A 20,364-nucleotide genomic window follows, 5' to 3' on the forward strand; every position below is an offset into this window, starting at 1 on the left:
CGATGCCTAGTATTGCATAGATCGAGTCGGGTTCTGCTTTGATATGTAACACTGGGGGATGAACGCGTGTTTTTGCAATTCTTTTATTATGATTCATTTTCGGGAAGTTTTTGAGAGGATTATGAACTCTCATTGATTGTGTTGAAACTGTTGGTACTTTCTGTCATTCTTTTAAGATGATAATTACTATGCATTAATTATTTTCGTTGCGTTAATAAAGTGAAGTTGAACAATAATATGATTTTTATGTCAGTTCATCCGTACTAAAGTGTTATGTATCTTTATTTAAACATCTGAGCATAAGTTTGTGAAAAGTTGATGATGTAGCATCCCATTATTTGTTTGATTAAATTTTTTTAATCACTCTGAATATTTATTTAAATTTACGATGGGGAAATGGGGTGTTACATATGGTATCAGAGCATGTCGGTCCGTCCGGCCAATTGTCGAGTCTAGTTAGTTAATAATCACGCATTGTTAATTACTTTTATCTAACTGTTGTTTATGTTGTAGTGCTTAGTTGAGATGGCTGGTAGAAACGATGTTGCGATTGCTGCTGCTTTGGAGACTATGGCTCAGGCTTTGGCAAATCAGCCAAATGCTGATGAGAATGCGGGATCTCGCAGTTTGGCGACCTTCCAGAGGGAGAATCCGCCGGTCTTCAAAGGAAAGCATGACCCTGATGGCGCATTGGAGTGGTTGAAGGAGATTGAGAGGATCTTCCGTGTGATGGACTGCACTCAGGCATAGAAGGTTCGGTATGGAACTCATATGCTGGCAGTCGAAGCAGATGATTGGTGGCTAGAGACTCGCCAGAGATTGGAAGTTGCTGGTGAAGAGATTACTTGGGTTGTGTTCCGCAGAGAGTTTTTGAGGAAGTATTGTCCTGAAGATGTTCGTGGTAAGAAGGAGATTGAGTTCCTTGAGCTGAAACAGGGGAATATGTCAGAGACAGAGTATGCTGCAAAGTTCACTGAGTTGGCTAAGTTTTACCCGTACTATGAAGGAGCAGGTGCTGTATTTTCAAAGTGCATCAAGTTTGAGAATGGATTGCGCTCTGAGATCAAGAAAGATGTTGGGTACCAAAATATTCGTGTCTTTGTTGATTTGGTTGATAGTTGTCGGATCTATGAGGAGGATAGTAAGGCTCACTACAAGATCATGAGTGAGAGAAGAGGTAAGCAACATCAGAACCGTGGGAAGCCTTACAACCCCCCAGCTGATAAGGGAAAGCATAACGCAGTTGATGCCAAGAAGCCAAGTGGGGGAGGAGCTTCTACCTCGGTCCAATGCTATAGGTGTGGTGTGATTGGTCATCGTGCCAATGAGTGTCCTAGTGTTGAAAAGAAATGTTACAAGTGTGGAAAAACGGGACATCTCCTGGCTGACTGTAAGAGTAATACCGTGACTTGCTACAACTGTGGGGAGGAAGGCCATATTAGCACTAATTGTCAAAAACCTAAGAAGGCTAAGTTCGGAGGAAAAGTCTTTGCTTTGACTGGTTCAGAGACCAACCAACAGGGATGATTGATTCGAGGTATGCATTTCATTATTAGCCATTCGTGTAGTGATAATATTGTCGACTTGAAAGATTGTTAGTTGGAGTGTGGAATGAATATTCGAACCTGAAATTTTCGAGGACGAAAATATTCTAAGTGGGGGAGAGTTGTAACGCCCCGATATTTACTTATTTATTTAATTAAATACTTTTGAATTATTTTTGGGATTTGTTGGAAATTTTTATTTAAGTTGGCATGTTGAGTTAATCGGATTAAATTAGATGAGTAAGTGGTAGAAAATAATATTAGAAATAAGACTAGATATAGGATTGGCTTATTTTATGGTGTCATGAAGTAAAAGTGGGGTGTAGGTATTAGGCCCAATTGGTTTATTAGAGAAATAGAATAATAGAGCTATTATAAGAGAATGGGAAAAATAGAATTAGGTTTTGGAGTGCTGTCAGAAGAAAGAAACATAAAGGTTGGAGAAGAGAAAAGAGGAACGTAGAATTTGGGAAAGAGAGAAAGCTGCAGAAAAACCTAAGGGGAGTTCGAGGTAAGGGTGAGATTTTGACTCTATAATGGAATTTATGATGAATATTATGTAAGGGTGAGTTTTTACATGGTTATTAGGATTATATAATAATATATGATGGATAGAAACTTGTTTAGATTAAAATCCCTTATTTTATGGTTTTGAAATTGTTAGGTTTTGATGAGCAATTCCTAAATATAACTCGTCAATAGTTGGATTAGGATTATAGTATATATTTTGATGTGGCTGGTTATCAATATATTTTGGGTTGTTGGGATCGTTAGAGTGCACGAGAGAATTTGGATTTCGTAAATAGCTATATGCCACTTATTTAGTTAATTGAATACGGTTCTTTTTTTTTTGCCTACTGTGTTTTTCTAATTGTCAGATTATTATTATTTATGTGCTAGTTAATAGTCCATCGGGGTAAACCCATGTTGCGTCTTTTAGTGAAATCATGTATTAATATGAACGTGGTTTAATATGAATGGGAATATTATAAGCCATCCAAAAAATTGAATTACTGGCGTGACTACTGTTTCTACGCATGGATGACCAAGTTACAAAGAAAACATATACTTTTATTGTCTTATCAAACTAGTGCCTATACTTTTATTGTCCTATCAAACTAGTGCCTTGATAATATAGTAATATAATCTATACATAGTGCCATGTTATGAGATATAGTAAATACAATTGGATAGTGTTTCTAAGCTACTGTAGCGTCACACATATTGTGTTTGTATTGTGTTTGTATGTGTTAAACTAAGGAAATTTTTTTTCAAGTTTATAATATATAGCAATTCATTAATAATAATAATAATATTGGTTTAATATTATAGATTTAATATTTTTAGGAGTTTTGAGTTAGAGATAAATATTTATATTATTCGGCTAACTTAAATTATTGTCAATAGGGTTGTTAGAGTTGACAATAAGATTGTTAGAGTTGCTTTCGAGTTGTTTAGCGTAAAATATGATAAACCATAAAATTAAAATAAAAGGTATTTGACTCTTTAGAGTTGTTTTATTATTACTTGAGTCAGGCCATTAGCCAATTGAGTTCATAAGAGTTACCCTTATATGTAAGAGTTGTCAGTAGAGTATTTATGAGTACTTTAGAGTTATTTTAGAGTCGTAGGAATTACTGTAGAGTTGTTTAGAGTTCCTTGGGAACTCTGTAGAGTTATAATTATATATTGTTAAAACTTTTGATGAGTTAATAATATAGAATAAATTAATGAAAATATTCTGTTGAGATGTTTTGAACTCATAAAAATGTAATTTTTGATTCTTTTGAGTTTTTGAGACTGTTGGCTACTCTTGGACAGCGTTAAGGGCTGCTTGGAGTGATTTAAAGGATTAAAATTAATTTTGATTGATTTTATAAATTTTGACGAGAGATGGTTATGTATAGAAAAATGTTGGTGTTGTGCATGATTATTATGCTTTCTAATTGAATACTTGTTGATTTTATAAGTATATTGTTATGGTGGTTGACTGATGGTGAGTATGTGATGTTGAATGATATTAAAGTTGCTGTTGTGTTGTGGGATAATAGTTCGAGTAGGGTGAACTATTATCGTGGGTCAATGCATGTTGTTTATTATCGGGAGAAGACTTTAAATCTTATGTTGTTGTGGCATTGATGTGTTTTGACATGCATTCATGATGTCGTTGTTGTTGATGAAATAGGCGAGTTGCAATCCGAGCAGGGTGCATTGGTGACTTGTCCCGAATCCGAGCAGGGTGGATTCGGGGTTTGAGCAGGGTGAACCCGGTTTCCAAGTGAACCAATTTTTGATGATATGGTACCACATGCATATGCATAGAGTTGCATAGACGAGTTGCATTACATAACGAGTCATGTGTATATTTGTTGAATTATAATCATTGAGTTGTGATTGATTGGTGTGTTGGGTGCGAGAGTGTAATTGATACACCCCTTCTGTTTGAATGTTACCTCTACATGGGTAACGCGCAGGTGACAAGGATTAGAGTAGGTGAGGTATGGAGCGATGCCTAGTATTGCATAGATCGAGTCGGGTTCTGCTATGATATGTAACACTGGGGGATGAACGCGTGTTTTTGCAATTCTTTTATTATGATTCGTTTTCGGGAAGTTTTTGAGAGGATTATGAACTCTTATTGATTGTGTTGAAACTGTTGGTACTTTCCGTCATTTTTTTAAGATGATAATTACTGTGCATTAATTATTTTCGTTGCGTTAATAAAGTGAAGTTGAACAATAATATGATTTTTATGTCAGTTCATCTGTACTAAAGTGTTATGTATCTTTATTTAAACATCTGAGCATAAGTTTGTGAAAAGTTGATGATGTAGCATCCCATTATTTGTTTGGTTAAATTTTTTTAATCACTCTGAATATTTATTTAAATTTACGATGGGGAAATGGGGTGTTACAAAAAGCTCCAAAATCATCAAAAGGAAAAGTTTCTAAATTAGGGTTTCTAGGAGAAAGTCAACCCAACTTTGACTGATCATATCTCTCTCATAATTTATTAGATATTCCCCAACCAAAGCCTATTCTCAAGTAAATTTCATCCTCCACAAGTTTGATGTTGGGCCCAAGGTCAAGAAATGCTTCCGCCTAAGAGATATAAGTCAAAACATTACAGGTCCTTCTAAAAGCTCGTAAAAAGCTATTTTTTGTCAAGGGCCATATCATCAAGATAAAACCTATAAATGCAAAAAAGCTTCAAAAGTGGCTTGTAGAGGACATCTTGGGCTTTCCAAAAAGTCCTAGATCATCCCCATATGACAAATATTGAATGAGTTATGGCTTGCACAAGTTGGTCGATTTCGTGAAAATGCATAAAAAACCTAAGTGAGGAATTTTGTATTTTTAAGTATTGGGCCATAACATTTGTTTTGTCCACGAGATAATAAGCCCAAAAGGGGTCCATTGGTCAAACATAATTATTTATTGTGATATTGTTTTATTTATATTTGATTTTATTCAATTAATTTCAAATAAAAATCAAATAAAATCCAAAAATAATTATATAATGATAATTTTTTATGGGTTCAAATCCGATCAAAATCATCATCCAATGGTCCATATCAAAGGAGAAATATGCATGAAATAGACTTGTACCAAGAATAGAAAGTTTTGGTGCAATTTTTAAATCAAATTTTCTTTTAGTCAAGGCAATTAATTCTTTCTATTTTTCTTGACCTAATGCCCCCTCCATATATATACCACAAGTAATACATGTTAGGGGACGAAGTCAGCAGCCACAAGCTAGGGTTTTTTTCACTCAAAATTTGCAAATAAAGCTGGTGCATTCGAGTCTTGGATTGCAGCCTTTTTGAAGAGCTTACAAGTACTCAATCGTGTCCCTAAATTATCATAGAGTAAGTATGGATCAAAATCCAGGACCTACACACTCTGAATCATGCCATACAAAAACTTAGTGTTCATACTTTTTTTCAACTTTCGTACTTTTGATTCGATTATGTTTTAATTGAAACTAACATTACTAATACATTCCTGAAGTTCATTAGAGCATGTTAGCACCATTGTTCGCAAGGTTTAATAGCTGAATCATGAAACACCATGGCTAGGGCATGGTGAAGTTCTTCATCGTATTCACCGTTCCACTGTGTTTCAAGACAAACGGCCACCATCAATGGATTCAGAGCACCTTAATTAGGGGATCTGGGTTCCCTTTTATTTTTTCTAACGCGTAATTTTCGAGTTTGAATTTGCACAGGAACATCCATGAGAAATCGCAAGAAAAGCCGCAGCAGAGTCCCTAACAAAATCTGCAGGAAACGATGAGGGAGATGACGAATGGTGTCACGGACCCCCTGACTGCACGCGTGGCTCCTTCGCACTTCTCCATTGGCTGGTCAACGTTTTTTACTCTTTCTCTCTCTCTCTCTCTCTCTCTCTCTATTTTTCATTGGATTCCAGCAATAGTGGTGCACCCGTCCATGACGCGCCATCAGCTTTCTACCGTTGGATCTCCCATGAACACAGATCTGACGTCCTTGGAATGCTGCCCACAATGGACACTCAAAGAACCTGCTGTACAGGATCCACGCCCAGCCCTTTTTTTTCCTTGTTTTTGTTTGCTTTTGTTTATTTATTTAAATTAATCATTTAACTTATTAATTAACCACTAACCATTAATTTGGATTAATATTAGGATTAGGTTTTAATTAGTAAACTCTTTCCACTTAATTTTAATTTAGGGTAATTAGGCTAATTTAATTAGTTTAGGATATTTAATTATTTAATTAAAAATGATTAGTTCCTAGGTTTTACTTAAAACAATTTTTGACATAGTTTTTAACTTAATTTAATTAGTTAGTTATAAATTTTAACTTAATTTAATTAGTTAGTCAATTAGTTTTTTAGCCAACTATTAATTAGAATTTAATCAATTTAAATTAACTTAGAATTAGTTAGGTTTCTAACTTCTAAACCTTAGTTTCTTCTCGATTCTCTTCTTACCTCACACTCCAATGAATGTCGCATGAGTGTTTACTCGATTATTTAATTTTTGTTATTTAAAATTCAAGAAATCGATGTATAGGTCGCAAGGGCATTTTTGTAATAGCGTAGGAGATTTACCTTCCGCATGTTAATTTCCGCAAATATTAACTTAGATGAATGGCTAATAGGATTGCATGGCAAGATAAAATCAATCGCTAGCTAACCTTAACTCAAAGATGAATATCTGAACATAACACACATAATTGCTGCACACACTCACCTTTAGGGTACCCCCTCTTGGTTGCCTTCTCGATCAAATAGTCAAGTCCCTCGAAACGTAGGGATACCTTAGCACTTGCTGCCTACGATTCGAAATCATCATTGTCCCTTCGGAATGAAAGATCATAGTCCCTTCGAGTTGTATACGATAAATGATCTTGTCCCTCGAGTTGCCTTTGATTAAATGATGATAGTCCCTTCGAACGCTAAGGTATCCTTACATGTTTCCTTTATGACTATTCACATCTCATAGGACTTCCTACCCTCTTTATGGTATGGATAGTCCATATGATGATTCGATGACCCTTTGATGACTCGCACATCCAATGTATAGGACTACCTACCCACAAATGGTATGAATAGTACTATCGCCTAAGTAAAGACTTAAAGAACAAGTTAGACCTAACGAACTTAGGGTAGGTAACTCTTAAGTGCTTGCTCACAACAAAACAATTCAAATGCTTTTCACACCCCATTTTCTAACGTTGTTTTTTTAGACATTCTCAAAATCAAATTGTTTTTCAAAACCCACACGACACTTTTCGAACTTTTCAAACAAACAAGTGAGCTAAGAAATTAAGAGCCCATGGATAACCATGAATGCAAAGGGTGCTTACACCTTCCCTTTGTATAACCTACCCCCCGAACTTAATCTCTTTTCAAAGAAGGTCTTTCCCGTTCTTTTATACCTTTCCTAATTGGATAAAATAAAAGTCGGTGGCGACTCTTGCTATCCGCAACATTTCTAAAAGTCAGTTCTCCCACTGTATTACAGAACTGGCGACTCTGCTGGGGATTAATAAAAAGAGGGGTTACCTTAGAGTTTAGTTCACTAATATTTGTTTGTTTTGATTGCTTTACCTTTCAAGGTTGTTTTGGGCATTTGAATGGAAGATGAATCCTATACCCGGATTCTAATGCACCATAAGATAGGAGCGACATGGTCATGGAGACCTCCCTTGTGCATGCTTGGGATTGGTTAATATGAGAGTTCACGCTTGAGTTAGGCCTCCACTGGTTATTATGTACCTCTTTTGCGTGAGAGAGGTTTACGTATGTACCTTTGGGTGCATCGGAGCTCAAGGACCTTTAGTCACCTTTAACCCATCTTGACTTTTACGAACGTAGTGGGAGGGCTATTTTTGATGCATGTCAAGTTATGGTCGCGACCCAATACTAAAACTCAGATAGGTTTCTTCTTAAAGTATCATTGCGTGGTATGCATGTACCATGTTCGAGGGTGTCATACCCCAATTTTTGACCTAAGATACCACCTCATATCATCTGCATATGCATCATTTGCATCTCTAACAAAATTGCATAGCTTGTGTTTGCTACTTGTGACTCAGCAGGATTTAATCAGGAAATCACTCATCAGTACAAGTAACAATCAATTAGGGTTTTGTTCTCCCTTCATCTCAAATGAATCATCTTCATCAATAATCAACATTTGGTCCTCAGAGATTCATTTCAACAAGCTCAACAGCTTTGAATCGACTGAATTAGGGTTTTGACTGAAGATAGCATACTCTTGACTTTTGCTCAGAATTTGACCTAATGGCTTGGGACATGATATCAAGACCTCAAGTGCATCATTTTGACCTAATCCATTGGCTCATAACATCTCCTACACAAAGATTGATCAGACAAATCCTCAGATCAGGGTTTTGAACTATCAGGGACTAAAATCAGGGATCACATTTGGGAAACCCTAAAAATCCCCAGGAAGTCAATCAAAGGTTTCAATCATCCTCAAATAATCCCTATGACAAAATCCAATGGAAATTACATCTCAATTCAGGATCCACAGTCATCAATTTCATCAGGTCGACAATTAGGGTTTTGACCTAATTCACTGAACAACTGACTTTTTAATCAGGACATGGTGCCACAACTCAAACCATGGCTCAATATCCTCTAATGCTTCAATGTGATCCATTCATACCATTCATTTGATGAGGATAGCCTGTTTCATTGAAAACTCCAGAAACGCGATTCGTCTGAAAAAGTCAACTGTACAAGATCACCATTGACTTTTGGGGAAATTGGGTCAACCATGACTTTTGAAGTTTTAAATCATCAATATATGATATATGAAGTCATTTGATCAAGAGAAATCAAGAAAATCAATCAAGAATCAAAAAGTCAAAGTTTGACTTTCCATACTTAGAAAAATTTCTAAGTGTTTTTCATGGTTTTTTTCCAAACTTTGAAAGGGAATTTCTCAAAATTTCACCTACAAACTGAAAAAAACTTCCAACATGAAAGTTGTAGATTTTGATCCAATAAACAACTTTGACACATATAATTTTTTTCCATAAGATCAACCATTTAAGAGATATGGAGCTTCAAAGTTGGCATCTTATGAAAATTTCACTTAAAACTTCATTTTCTTCAAAGTTCATGGATCTTTTTCACCCATTTCCTTAAAGGTCTTGAAGAAACTTTCAACTAGGCTTTTGAAGTGTGTAACATGAGCTTTCCAAAATGTCCAAGAGCATGAAAAAATATGGAGTGTAGCTATGGTTTTGAATTTTGACATTAGTGAACTTTTCACTTGAAATTTCAAGCCATTTTCACTAAGTTATGAACCATTTTGCCAAATGATCCAAGTAATGATGCATAGATGCAATAATTGGTAGATATTTTCTGATTTGAGATCAGAATGGAAGAGGATAAGAAGCTTGAGAAATAACCATGGTTAAGTCACTTTTAACCATTTGCATTTAATGTGAAAGATTCCATTTTATCTCTTAAGCCAAATCATCATTCTTGATCAACTTGCAAGAGCTTTGTATTCAGAAACTTTGGCCTATAAATAGAGGTTCAAATCACTCTTCAATTCACACCAAAATCTCACAATTATAGGTTTTCTCTCTTCTTTCTTGAATGGCAAGTTTCTTAAGTTTCAAAGAGGTAAAATGCTAAACCTCTAAACCTTTGAAGTTCTGAGCAAAATGATGCTTCCCACAACTCATAAACATCATTTGAAACTTGTTTGAACCACTCATACACCCCAAAAACACCTCAAGCTCAAAATCACTACCTCACTTCTCAAATATGCATAACCATGGCCTTATCATGCCAAAATCCATTCAAGATCATTTCTGTCCAAACTAACACTTCCAACACCTCATATATATCACATATGAACTATCCAAACACTCACATATGATCTGAAACATCTCCATCTTCAAATTCGATTCATACTTGAAGCAACTGCAGATCGGGTGCCATGGCCATGCTCAGATGAATTCAACTTGTTCCAGACATCCAGACACTTTCCATAATCATCATAGAAGCTATTCAGATTGATACAAAGCATCTGTAACACCTCCAGATCAAAATCCAATTCTCAGTTTGGCCGTTTTTGAGGTAAGTGCACTTGAACTTCAAACTCTACTCTCCACGCATCATAAATGAAATATGAACATACCATCTCATTTCTGCACACATGAGGATCATTAACCCTCAATCAATTGCATCATAACTTGCACATACACGATTTCAGATTGAATCATAGAATTAGGGTTCTTCGTGTTCATCAGAAAATTGATAGCCTTAGAGTGAAAATAAATGCAATTAAAGACCACCATCATGATCCTTATGAAAAAACGAGTGAGTTAGACCCTTCACTTGATCAATTTGGTTCAGTTTTCAGAAAATTCAAATTCAAATTGGGATTGTGTTCTTGGCGCGTTTTTTGGTTCATAAGTTTTGAAATTCAGTTGAGTAATATATTCTACCAAGCGCGTACTACTAACAAGCCACAAGCGTGGTTCTTTGGTTCTGTTACATCTGTGGTTCTGTTACAAGTGATACATTATGGACAAATCCTAACCCGGATTAAGTACACATAAGAAATTAGGTGGAGGGTATAGTCATGTGCAGGCGCACGTGAGAATCCTTCCGCTCAGTGGAGGTTCCTTGTTTGTAATATATGTTTAGCGAGTTAATTGCGAAGACATTGTTGCTTTCATTGAACTGTAGAAGCTGAGAGACTGTAGAACCCCAACCCATCCTGGCCTTATTAGGTTGTGGTGCAGAAACTATTCAGGTGAAGACTTGGATTAGTTGTCATGCGGAGAACCACACTCAGACGAGTTTTTCTTGAGAATATTGCTGGCTCATGAGTTTAATTGTGGAAAGCCGGTAATATCCGAAAGAAAAATGTAGACTCTGACGTATCAGTAGAACATGTTGTACAGGTGATTAACTAGAACTATCCCATATTTGGTTCTCTGACCTCATGCTCGTGACGCTGGACCTTTGAACCTGTGTGTACCATATTTGTGTTACCATGTTTGTGTTGCCATGTTTACAGTACCATGTTTGCGTTACCATGTTCGCTTTACCATGTTTGAATATGTGGCATCCATGCATTTATACATCCATAAAAAATAAAAAAAATCTTTTTCCATAAAAAACATGATTTTTTCCAAACAATTAGAGAATTTTCTTTGCAAACATTATAGGATTAGGTTATGGAGTGGGTAAAAAGGCATACCAAGAGGTACGGTTTCAAAGAGCCTAATGTGGAAAGACTGAAAGAGTTAGCGTCTTTTGTACAAGATCCTTCTGATTTTAGGAAAAGCCATGGAAAGCTTTTGCCTATCTTGAACACTCATGTTGATGAAGGACTTCTCAAAACTCTGGTTCAGTTTTATGATCCCGTCTACCGGTGTTTTACCTTTCCAGACTATCAGTTGGTACCAACCTTGGAAGAATATGCCAATCTTTTGGGTATTCCTGTGTCTGACAAAATACCTTTCAATGGTTTGGAAGCCATTCCTAAGTCACCAGTCATTGCAACAGGTACCCATTTGAAGAAATCTGAAATAGAGAGTAATTGGACTACCAAAGGAAACCTTCCAGGTTTGCCTTCACAGTTTCTAATAAAGAGAGCCTTTGATTTCATCGAGACTGGTAGCATGATAGCTTTTGAAGCTGTACTAGCCTTGCTCATCTATGGGTTGGTTCTGTTTCCCAATATCGACGACTTTGTTGATATCAATGCCATAAAGGTCTTTTTGAATGGAAATCCCGTTCCGACTCTGCTTGGTGACATGTATTTCTCTGTCCATCATAGGAATCACCAAGGTGGTGGAATTATTGTATGTTGTGCACCTCTGTTGTTTAAATGGATTGTTTCACACTTACCTAAGTCTCCCATTTTCACGGAAAACCGAGAAGGTTTACGTTGGTCTCAAAGACTTATGTCTCTTACTAATAATGATATTCAGTGGTATACCTTGGCTCGCTGCGGTACAGAAACCATTGAAAATTGTGGAGAATTCGCCAACGTACCCCTCATTGGTACACAAGGAGGAATTAACTACAATCCGGTCCTAGCCCGACGACAACTCGGATATGCAAATTCAACTAAACCCATTGGCCCTACAGTGGAAAGCTACTTCTATCAGGAAGGAAATGATCCTCAAGGGTTGAAAACAAAAATGGTGAAAGCCTGGTACGACATCCGATGGAAAGAAAAAGGTGAGATAAGGAACTGTATCGCTACGAACGCCTATACCTGTTGAGTGAAGAAAAGAGCAAGGGAGTTTCAAATGCCTTATGCTTATGAAAAACCCATGTTCCCTGTGGTATCTCAACGACCCAACATTCCCACTATGGAGGAATACCAAGACACTTTGACCAAGATGAGGATAGAAAAAGACGCTTGGGAAGAAAAGTTTCGTAGCGCTGAGGTGGAAAACAGAAAGTTGAAGAAAAAAGTGAAAGAACATGAAGAAACTCTCTATTATCAGGATGGATGGCTCATGAACAAAGATGAGAAGATCCGTCGGAAAGATGCCGCAATCAGAAGATACATCAAAGAAAGCAAGAAAAATCTTGAAGCCTCGACAAGCAACGCTCCGATACCTGACAATTGGAAGAATGTTGTTGACAAGCTGAGAGCTGAAAAGGCCGAGTTGAAAGCTTACTATGGGAAAGAAATCATGAAGCTCAAGCTGCACAATGCATTTGGTTCTTCGTCTGATGAAGATGTTTAGGATTTGTTTAGATTTTCATGTATCATTTGATTCTGTAAGGAGCTACGCTCCAATGTTGTAACATTTCCCATTATTTCAATAAAAGAATTGTTTGTGTTCAAATGTTTGCAAGGAAATAATCTTAAAAATGTTTGGAAAAATCATAAATTTTCTTTTTGCATACATCATTCTGCATATCGAGTCTGTTGTATAGAGTCTCATCTTTTGGATCTTTCTCCATTAGATCGTCAAGCTGTCGCGTCTCAAAGTTTCTCGACCGCGCTCGCAATCAGATCACAGATACAATACTCGTTCAAGCAGAAGAAGAGTAATGGAACACTCTGAACAAGAGAATATTGAGCTTCGTGGTACAGTGACCACCCTTCAGGAAAAGTTGGAAAGTCTCACTACTCTGGTTGACTCCTTAATGGCCGCACAGAATCAGCCTCCGCCACCCAACAGTCAAGCAACGGTAACATCTGAAGTCACTACTCCAGTTTCTACAGTTGCATTCGGTACTCCATCTTTCTCCATGCCAGAAGGTTGGGGCCCGCCTTTCAGCTTTGGTACAGGTTTCCGCCATAATGTTTCTGGGGTTCAAACAGCTACAACTGAAGCGCCTGCTGCACAAGGTTCAGCATTTATTCCACATTCAGGGGTAACTTTTTCCCAAATCACTATGGCACTTTCTCAACCCACTATGACAATTCCGACTCCTACGGTTCACACTGTTCCTTATGATGGCAATGAGATTTATCATGATCAAGGTGATAGCACAAATCAGCGTAACCTTGTGGAAGATCTCCAAGAACAGTTCAACAAGATTCAACTGGAAGTCAAAGCTATCCGTGGAAAAGATTTGTTTGGAAAGAATGCCCAGGAGCTATGTTTGGTTCCCAGTGTACAAATACCGGCTAAGTTCAAGGTCCCAGACTTTGAAAAGTACAAAGGTAGTTCTTGTCCACAAAGTCATCTTGTGATGTATGCCAGAAAGATGTCTACTTATGCAGATAATCATCAGTTGCTTATCCATTACTTTCAAGACAGTTTAACTGGTGCCGCACTGAAGTGGTACACAGGCTTGGATAGCACTAATATTCGAACATTCAATGACCTAGGTGAGGCCTTTGTCCGACAATACAAATACAACTCGGATATGGCTCCAGACAGAGATCAGCTCCGATCCATGGCTCAGAAAGATCATGAAGCTTTCAAAGAGTATGCCCAACGATGGAGAGAAACTGCTGCTCAGATTAATCCACCGTTAAAAGAGAAAGAGATGACAAAGATCTTCTTGAATACTCTCAGTCCGTTTTATTATGAACGCATGATTGCTAGTGCTCCAAGTGATTTCACCGAAATGGTAAACATGGGTATGCGTTTAGAAGAAGGAGTCCGAACCGGACGTCTAACTAAAGAAGGTGGATCTTCCAGCGGAACCAAAAAGTTCGGAAGTGGTTTCCCAAAGAAGAAAGAACAAAGTGTTGACATGGTATCCCAAGGGAGGCCAAGAGGAAATGTCAATCGTCAACGACAGATTGCTGCTATTGCGCCAGTCGTTAACACCGCACCGAATCCAGGATTTACCCCACAGTTTCAACAACAACAGCCTCGACAACAGGCTCAGCAGTTCAACAATAATCAGAATCGTGTACAAAGAGCTCCACAGTTTGATCCGATTCCAATGACCTACACAGAGTTGTACCCTGCTTTGATTGAAAGAGGTCTTGTTCAAACTAAAGCACCACCACCAGTACCTGAGAAACTCCCATGGTGGTACAAAGCTGAGGTCTCATGCCCTTATCATCAAGGAGCACCTGGCCATGATCTTGAGCATTGCATAGCCTTGAAATATGAAGTTCAGAGGTTGGTTAAATCTAATCTCCTCTCGTTCAGAAATTTGAATCCTAATGTGCAAACAAATCCGCTGCCCAATCATGGAGGGCATGTTGTAAACATGGTGTATGGATGTCCTGGTCCATACCGAGTCTATAATATCAATTACTCAAGAGCCGATTTGGTACAAATGCATGCCACTCTCTGTCGAGGGCAGAATTTTCGCCAGCATCAATACGGTTCCTGTAGCATATGTTGTGTAGATCCTCACGGATGTTCGATTGTGAGAAGAGATCTCCAAGTGCTGTTAGATAATGGTACTCTTCAGATCTACAGAAATAGGGATGAAAATGAAGTTAACATGATAGGATGTTATCCGCATGAGCTTTTAGTCTCAGATATCAACTCGGAAATGCCTACAGTTAACGTCATCGTTCCTCATTTCAACATGCCTGAGCGCATGGAAGTTACTTACAACAAGCCGAAGGTTCCAATTGCTCCTTTGATCATTTGTCTACCTGGACCTGTTCCTTATGACTCCGACAAGGCAGTTCCATACAACTACAATGCAACAATGATAAAGGATGGACAAGAAGTTCCTTTACCAACTCTCTCATCTGTCGAAAACATCGCTGATGTGAGTCGAGTAACAAGAAGTGGACGTGTGTATACTCCACTACCTTCAAAGCAGCCTAGTACTCCTGTAACTGGGCAAAATCCTGTTAATACACCAGTGGGGAATCCTGTGGAAACTCCTGTCAGTAATACAAACACTGATATTGGTCAATCCAGTGGAACCAATGTCAATCCAGATTTTGATGAAATTTTGAAGCTTATTAAAAGAAGTGAATACAAGATTGTGGATCAGCTTGTGCAGACTCCTTCGAAAATCTCAATACTTTCATTGCTGTTGAATTCAGAAGCCCACAGAGAAGCCCTGATGAAGGTCTTAGATCAAGCTTTTGTGGATCATGATGTGACTGTTGACCATTTTGATGGGATAATAGCCAACATAACTGCTTGCAACAATTTAAGCTTCTGTGATGAAGAACTCCCCGAGGAGGGCAGAAATCACAATCTTGCTTTGCACATTTCTATGAACTGTCAGTCAGACTCTTTGTCCAATGTGTTGGTAGACACCGGATCTTCCTTGAATGTGATGCCAAAGACGACTCTTGCTCGCTTGTCTTACCAAGGAATGCCTATGAAATTCAGTGGTGTGGTAGTCAAAGCATTTGATGGATCGCGAAAATCTGTTATTGGCGAAGTCAACCTTCCCATGACCATTGGTCCACATACATTTCAAATCATCTTCCAGATCATGGACATTCAAGCTGCTTATAGCTGTCTGTTAGGACGACCATGGATCCATGAAGCAGGGGCAGTAACTTCTACGCTCCATCAAAAGTTAAAATTTGTAACAAATGGAAAATTGGTAACAATAAGTGGAGAACAAGCCTTGATGGTGAGCCATTTATCCAATTTCTCTTTCATCAGTGCTGATGATGTGGAAGGAACTCAGTTCTAAGGTCTCTCTTTAGAAGACGAATCTTCCAAAAAGAAAGCATCAATCTCTTCTTACAAAGAGGCGGTAAAAGTAGTGAAAGATGGAACTACCACTGGCTGGGGGCAAGTTGTGATCCCTACCAAGAATGAAACCAGAGCAGGTCTCGGATGTTCACCAACATTCTCAAACTGCACCAAGAAGGATGAAACCCTTCGTCCGATCAAAGAAACTTTCATTAGTGGAGGATTCCTTAACCCAATTCCTCAAGAGGTTAATGTCCTTATCGAAGAATGCATCGAAGAAGGTCTACCTGATCCTGAAGAAGAATGGAAATGTTATCTCAATGACTCGGGATACATATCTCAGGAAGAACCATATCCTCCGTCAGAGAAACCCAAAGGCAAAGAAACTGAGCCTGTTCCTGCAGAAATCTGGGACACCTTGGGACAACCAAGTGGAAAATTTGATTATATGGTGAAATACACTGCACCTGAAAGTTACAAGATTGCGATTGAAGATATCCAACCAACTGGATGGGGAGATTCCTTTGAATATGATAGTCAACCAGAAGAGGTTTATCAGCCCTGTCAATTTTCTCAGCAGCCTGAAATTACTGAAGATTTCGGATTTAATGCATCTGCCAAGGTTTATAATCCTGAAGGTGGTTATTATCACATAAATGCCATTTTTGAAGATGAAGGGGAAGATGATCCCGCAGCTGACTCAGAAAGTGTCACTGACAATGAGTCTCTTCATCCTAAAGACTGGGAAATACACCCTGAAAATTCTGAAGATTGTGACTCATCTTATGCTCTTCAAGAAGTAGAAGAAGACCGTTTCAACTCTACAAAGAACAAGAGTGACAAACCAGGACCTTCCAATCCTGCTCGACCAGCGGTCAATGTCAATACTGAAGATAATTCTGAAGAGAATTTTCCTGAATACATAATACACAGAGGAGTTCGTTGCTACTAGAAGGCTGTCGACGTTCCGAATGTTGTTCGCCGCTCAAAGTAATCACCTCGCTGTTATTTTGACCTCCTGCCTCGCCCAAAGCAGAGAGATGTTTTATAAGGCTTTGCTTTTAAATGTTCCGCCCAAATAACTTTGTGTATAAGGGCTTTGTTTTAAAAAGTTTCCCTCTTTGTCCTGCCCAAGACAAATGAGTTTGTGTTTAGGGCTTTGTTTCAAAAATGAATCATAAATAAAGTGTCATTTTGAATTCCCTACATTATGTATTTTATTTTTTGCTTTTTTCTGGAAATGGTAATCCTAAAAAACCAAACCAAAAAAAACTTTTCAAAAAAAAAAAATCTGCATACACTCCTGCATTCATAAATTTTCTGAAATAGATATAAATCACATGTGCAGATTAACTATTGATAAACCCATTGAATGCAATAACCCTATGCCCTCTCCCAACTTTGAGTTTCCTGTGTTCGAAGCCGAGGAAGAGGAAGAAGAGGAGATCCCGGACGAGATGTCTCGATTACTTAAGCACGAGGAAAGAGCCATTCTGCCTCACAAAGAGCCTTTAGAAAAGATCAACTTGGGTTCTGAAGAAGACAAAAAAGAAGTGACCATTGGATCGCTGCTTGATACTGATATCAAGAGTAAGTTGACAGACCTTCTCAAAGAATATGTTGACGTGTTTGCCTGGTCCTACCAAGACATGCCTGGGTTGGATACCAATATTGTTCAGCATTACTTGCCATTGAAGCCAGAATGTCCGCCGGTTAAGCAGAAATTGCGAAGGACTCACCCTGATATGGCTAACAAGATTAAAGTGGAAGTTCAAAAGCAACTCGACGCAGGTTTTCTTGTCACCTCTGAGTATCCTCAATGGTTGGCTAACATAGTGCCAGTCCCAAAGAAAGATGGCAAAGTCCGAATGTGTGTTGATTACCGTGACTTGAACAAAGCCAGTCCCAAAGATGATTTTCCATTACCACACATTGACATGTTGGTTGATAACACTGCTAAGTTCAACGTCTTTTCCTTCATGGACGGGTTCTCCGGTTATAATCAGATCAAGATGGCTCCTGAAGACATGGAGAAGACATCTTTCATCACCCCATGGGGTACCTTTTGCTACAAAGTGATGCCGTTTGGATTGAAGAATGCAGGCGCAACTTACCAAAGGGCAATGACTACTCTCTTTCATGACATGATGCATAAAGAAATAGAAGTTTATGTGGGCGACATGATAGCCAAGTCCAGCACAGAAGAAGAACATATTGAATACCTTTTGAAGTTGTTTCAAAGATTAAGGAAATACCAGCTTCGCTTGAATCCTAACAAATGTACTTTTGGGGTTAGATCTGGAAAACTCTTGGGTTTCATTGTCAGCCAAAGAGGTATCGAAGTAGATCCCGACAAAGTCAGAGCTATTCAAGAGATGCCTGCACCAAAGACTGAAAAACAAGTAAGAGGATTTCTCGGACGATTGAACTACATCTCCAGATTTATCTCTCAAATGACTGCTACTTGTGGGCCGATTTTCAAGCTTCTCCGCAAAGATCAAGGGGTTGTATGGACTGAAGATTGCCAGAAAGCGTTTGACAGTATCAAGGAATACCTGTTAGAACCACCAATATTGATTCCTCCGGTTGAAGGAAGACCATTAATCATGTACCTTACTGTGTTGGAAGAATCCATGGGTTGTATGCTTGGACAGCAAGATGAAACCGGTAAGAAGGAGCATGCCATCTATTACCTGAGTAAGAAATTCACAGATTGTGAGTCTCGTTACTCCATGCTCGAAAAAACATGTTGTGCTTTGGCCTGGGCTGCAAAACGTCTCCGCCAATACATGATCAACAATACTACTTGGTTAATCTCCAAAATGGATCCGATCAAGTATGTCTTTGAAAAGCCTGCATTAACAGGAAGGATTTCCCGATGGCAAATGTTGTTATCCGAATATGACATTGAATACCGTGCTCAAAAAGCGGTCAAAGGAAGCATTCTCGCCGATCACTTGGCGCATCAACCAATTAATGAATACCAATCTCTCAAGTTTGACTTTCCTGATGAAGATGTCTTGTACTTGAAGATGAAAGATTGTGACGAACCATTACCTGAAGAAGGTCCTGATCCTGGATCAAGATGGGGCCTAATTTTTGATGGAGCAGTAAACGCTTTTGGCAATGGAATTGGGGCAATCATCATCACTCCCAAGGGTACTCATATCCCGTTCTCCGCCAGATTGCTATTTGATTGCACCAACAACATCGCAGAATATGAAGCTTGTATCATGGGTCTCGAAGAAGCCATTGACTTAAGGATCAAGATCCTAGACATATATGGAGATTCCGCTCTCGTGATCAACCAAATCAAAGACAAGTGGGAAACTTACCACCCTGGTTTGATTCCTTACAGAGATTATGCAAGACGTCTGTTGACTTTCTTCAACAAGATTGAATTGCATCATATACCTCGAGATCAGAATCGAATGGCAGACGCCTTAGCTACTCTATCTTCCATGTTCAAAGTCAGTCATTGGAATGATATGCCTACAGTCAGAATTACGCGCCTTGAAAGGCCCGCCTATGTGTTTGCAACTGAAGCAGTCATCGATGATAAACCGTGGTTCCACGACATCAAACGCTTCCTTCAAACTCAAGAGTACCCGCTTGGGGCATCAAACAAAGATAAGAAAACTCTAAGGAGACTTTCTGGCAGTTTCTTCCTGAACGGAGATGTGCTATACAAAAGAAATTTCGACATGGTTTTGCTCAGATGCGTGGATAGACACGAAGCAGATATGTTAATGCATGAAGTGCATGAAGGGTCCTTTGGAACTCATTCAAATGGGCATGCAATGTCCAAAAAGATCTTAAGAGCAGGATACTATTGGTTGACAATGGAATCTGACTGTTATAAACACGTGAAGAGATGTCACAAGTGCCAGATCTACGCAGATAAGATCCATGTGCCACCGACTCTACTCAACGTTCTCTCATCTCCATGGCCTTTCTCCATGTGGGGTATCGACATGATTGGAATGATCGAACCAAAAGCTTCAAACGGTCATCGTTTCATCTTGGTAGCAATTGATTACTTCACCAAATGGGTCGAAGCAGCATCCTACGCCAACGTTACAAGACAAGTGGTTGTGAGGTTTATCAAGAATAACATCATTTGCCGATATGGTGTTCCCAGCAAGATCATTACTGACAATGGTTCAAACTTGAACAACAAAATGATGAAAGAATTGTGTGAGGAATTCAAGATTGAGCATCATAACT

At 38.5% G+C, this 20,364-nt stretch overlaps 1 protein-coding gene across 1 annotated transcript; it reads left to right on the forward strand.

Annotated features, from left to right (window-relative positions):
- Nucleotides 1-771: 771 nt before the first annotated feature.
- On the forward strand, nt 772-1,527 carry LOC131613447 (uncharacterized). Its single transcript, XM_058885115.1, has one exon. It carries the CDS (start codon nt 772-774, stop codon nt 1,525-1,527), a length of 756 nt encoding a protein of 251 aa, XP_058741098.1.
- The last annotated feature ends 18,837 nt before the right edge of the window (nt 1,528-20,364 follow it).

This window comes from Vicia villosa, linkage group LG6 (assembly GCF_029867415.1).
Source record: "Vicia villosa cultivar HV-30 ecotype Madison, WI linkage group LG6, Vvil1.0, whole genome shotgun sequence".
In the NCBI taxonomy this organism is placed as follows: Eukaryota; Viridiplantae; Streptophyta; class Magnoliopsida; order Fabales; family Fabaceae; genus Vicia; species Vicia villosa.

Coding starts and splice junctions, on each gene's coding strand:
- LOC131613447 (XM_058885115.1), top strand. CDS start 772: ATGCTGGCAGTCGAAGCAGATGATTGGTGGCTAGAGACTCGCCAGAGA.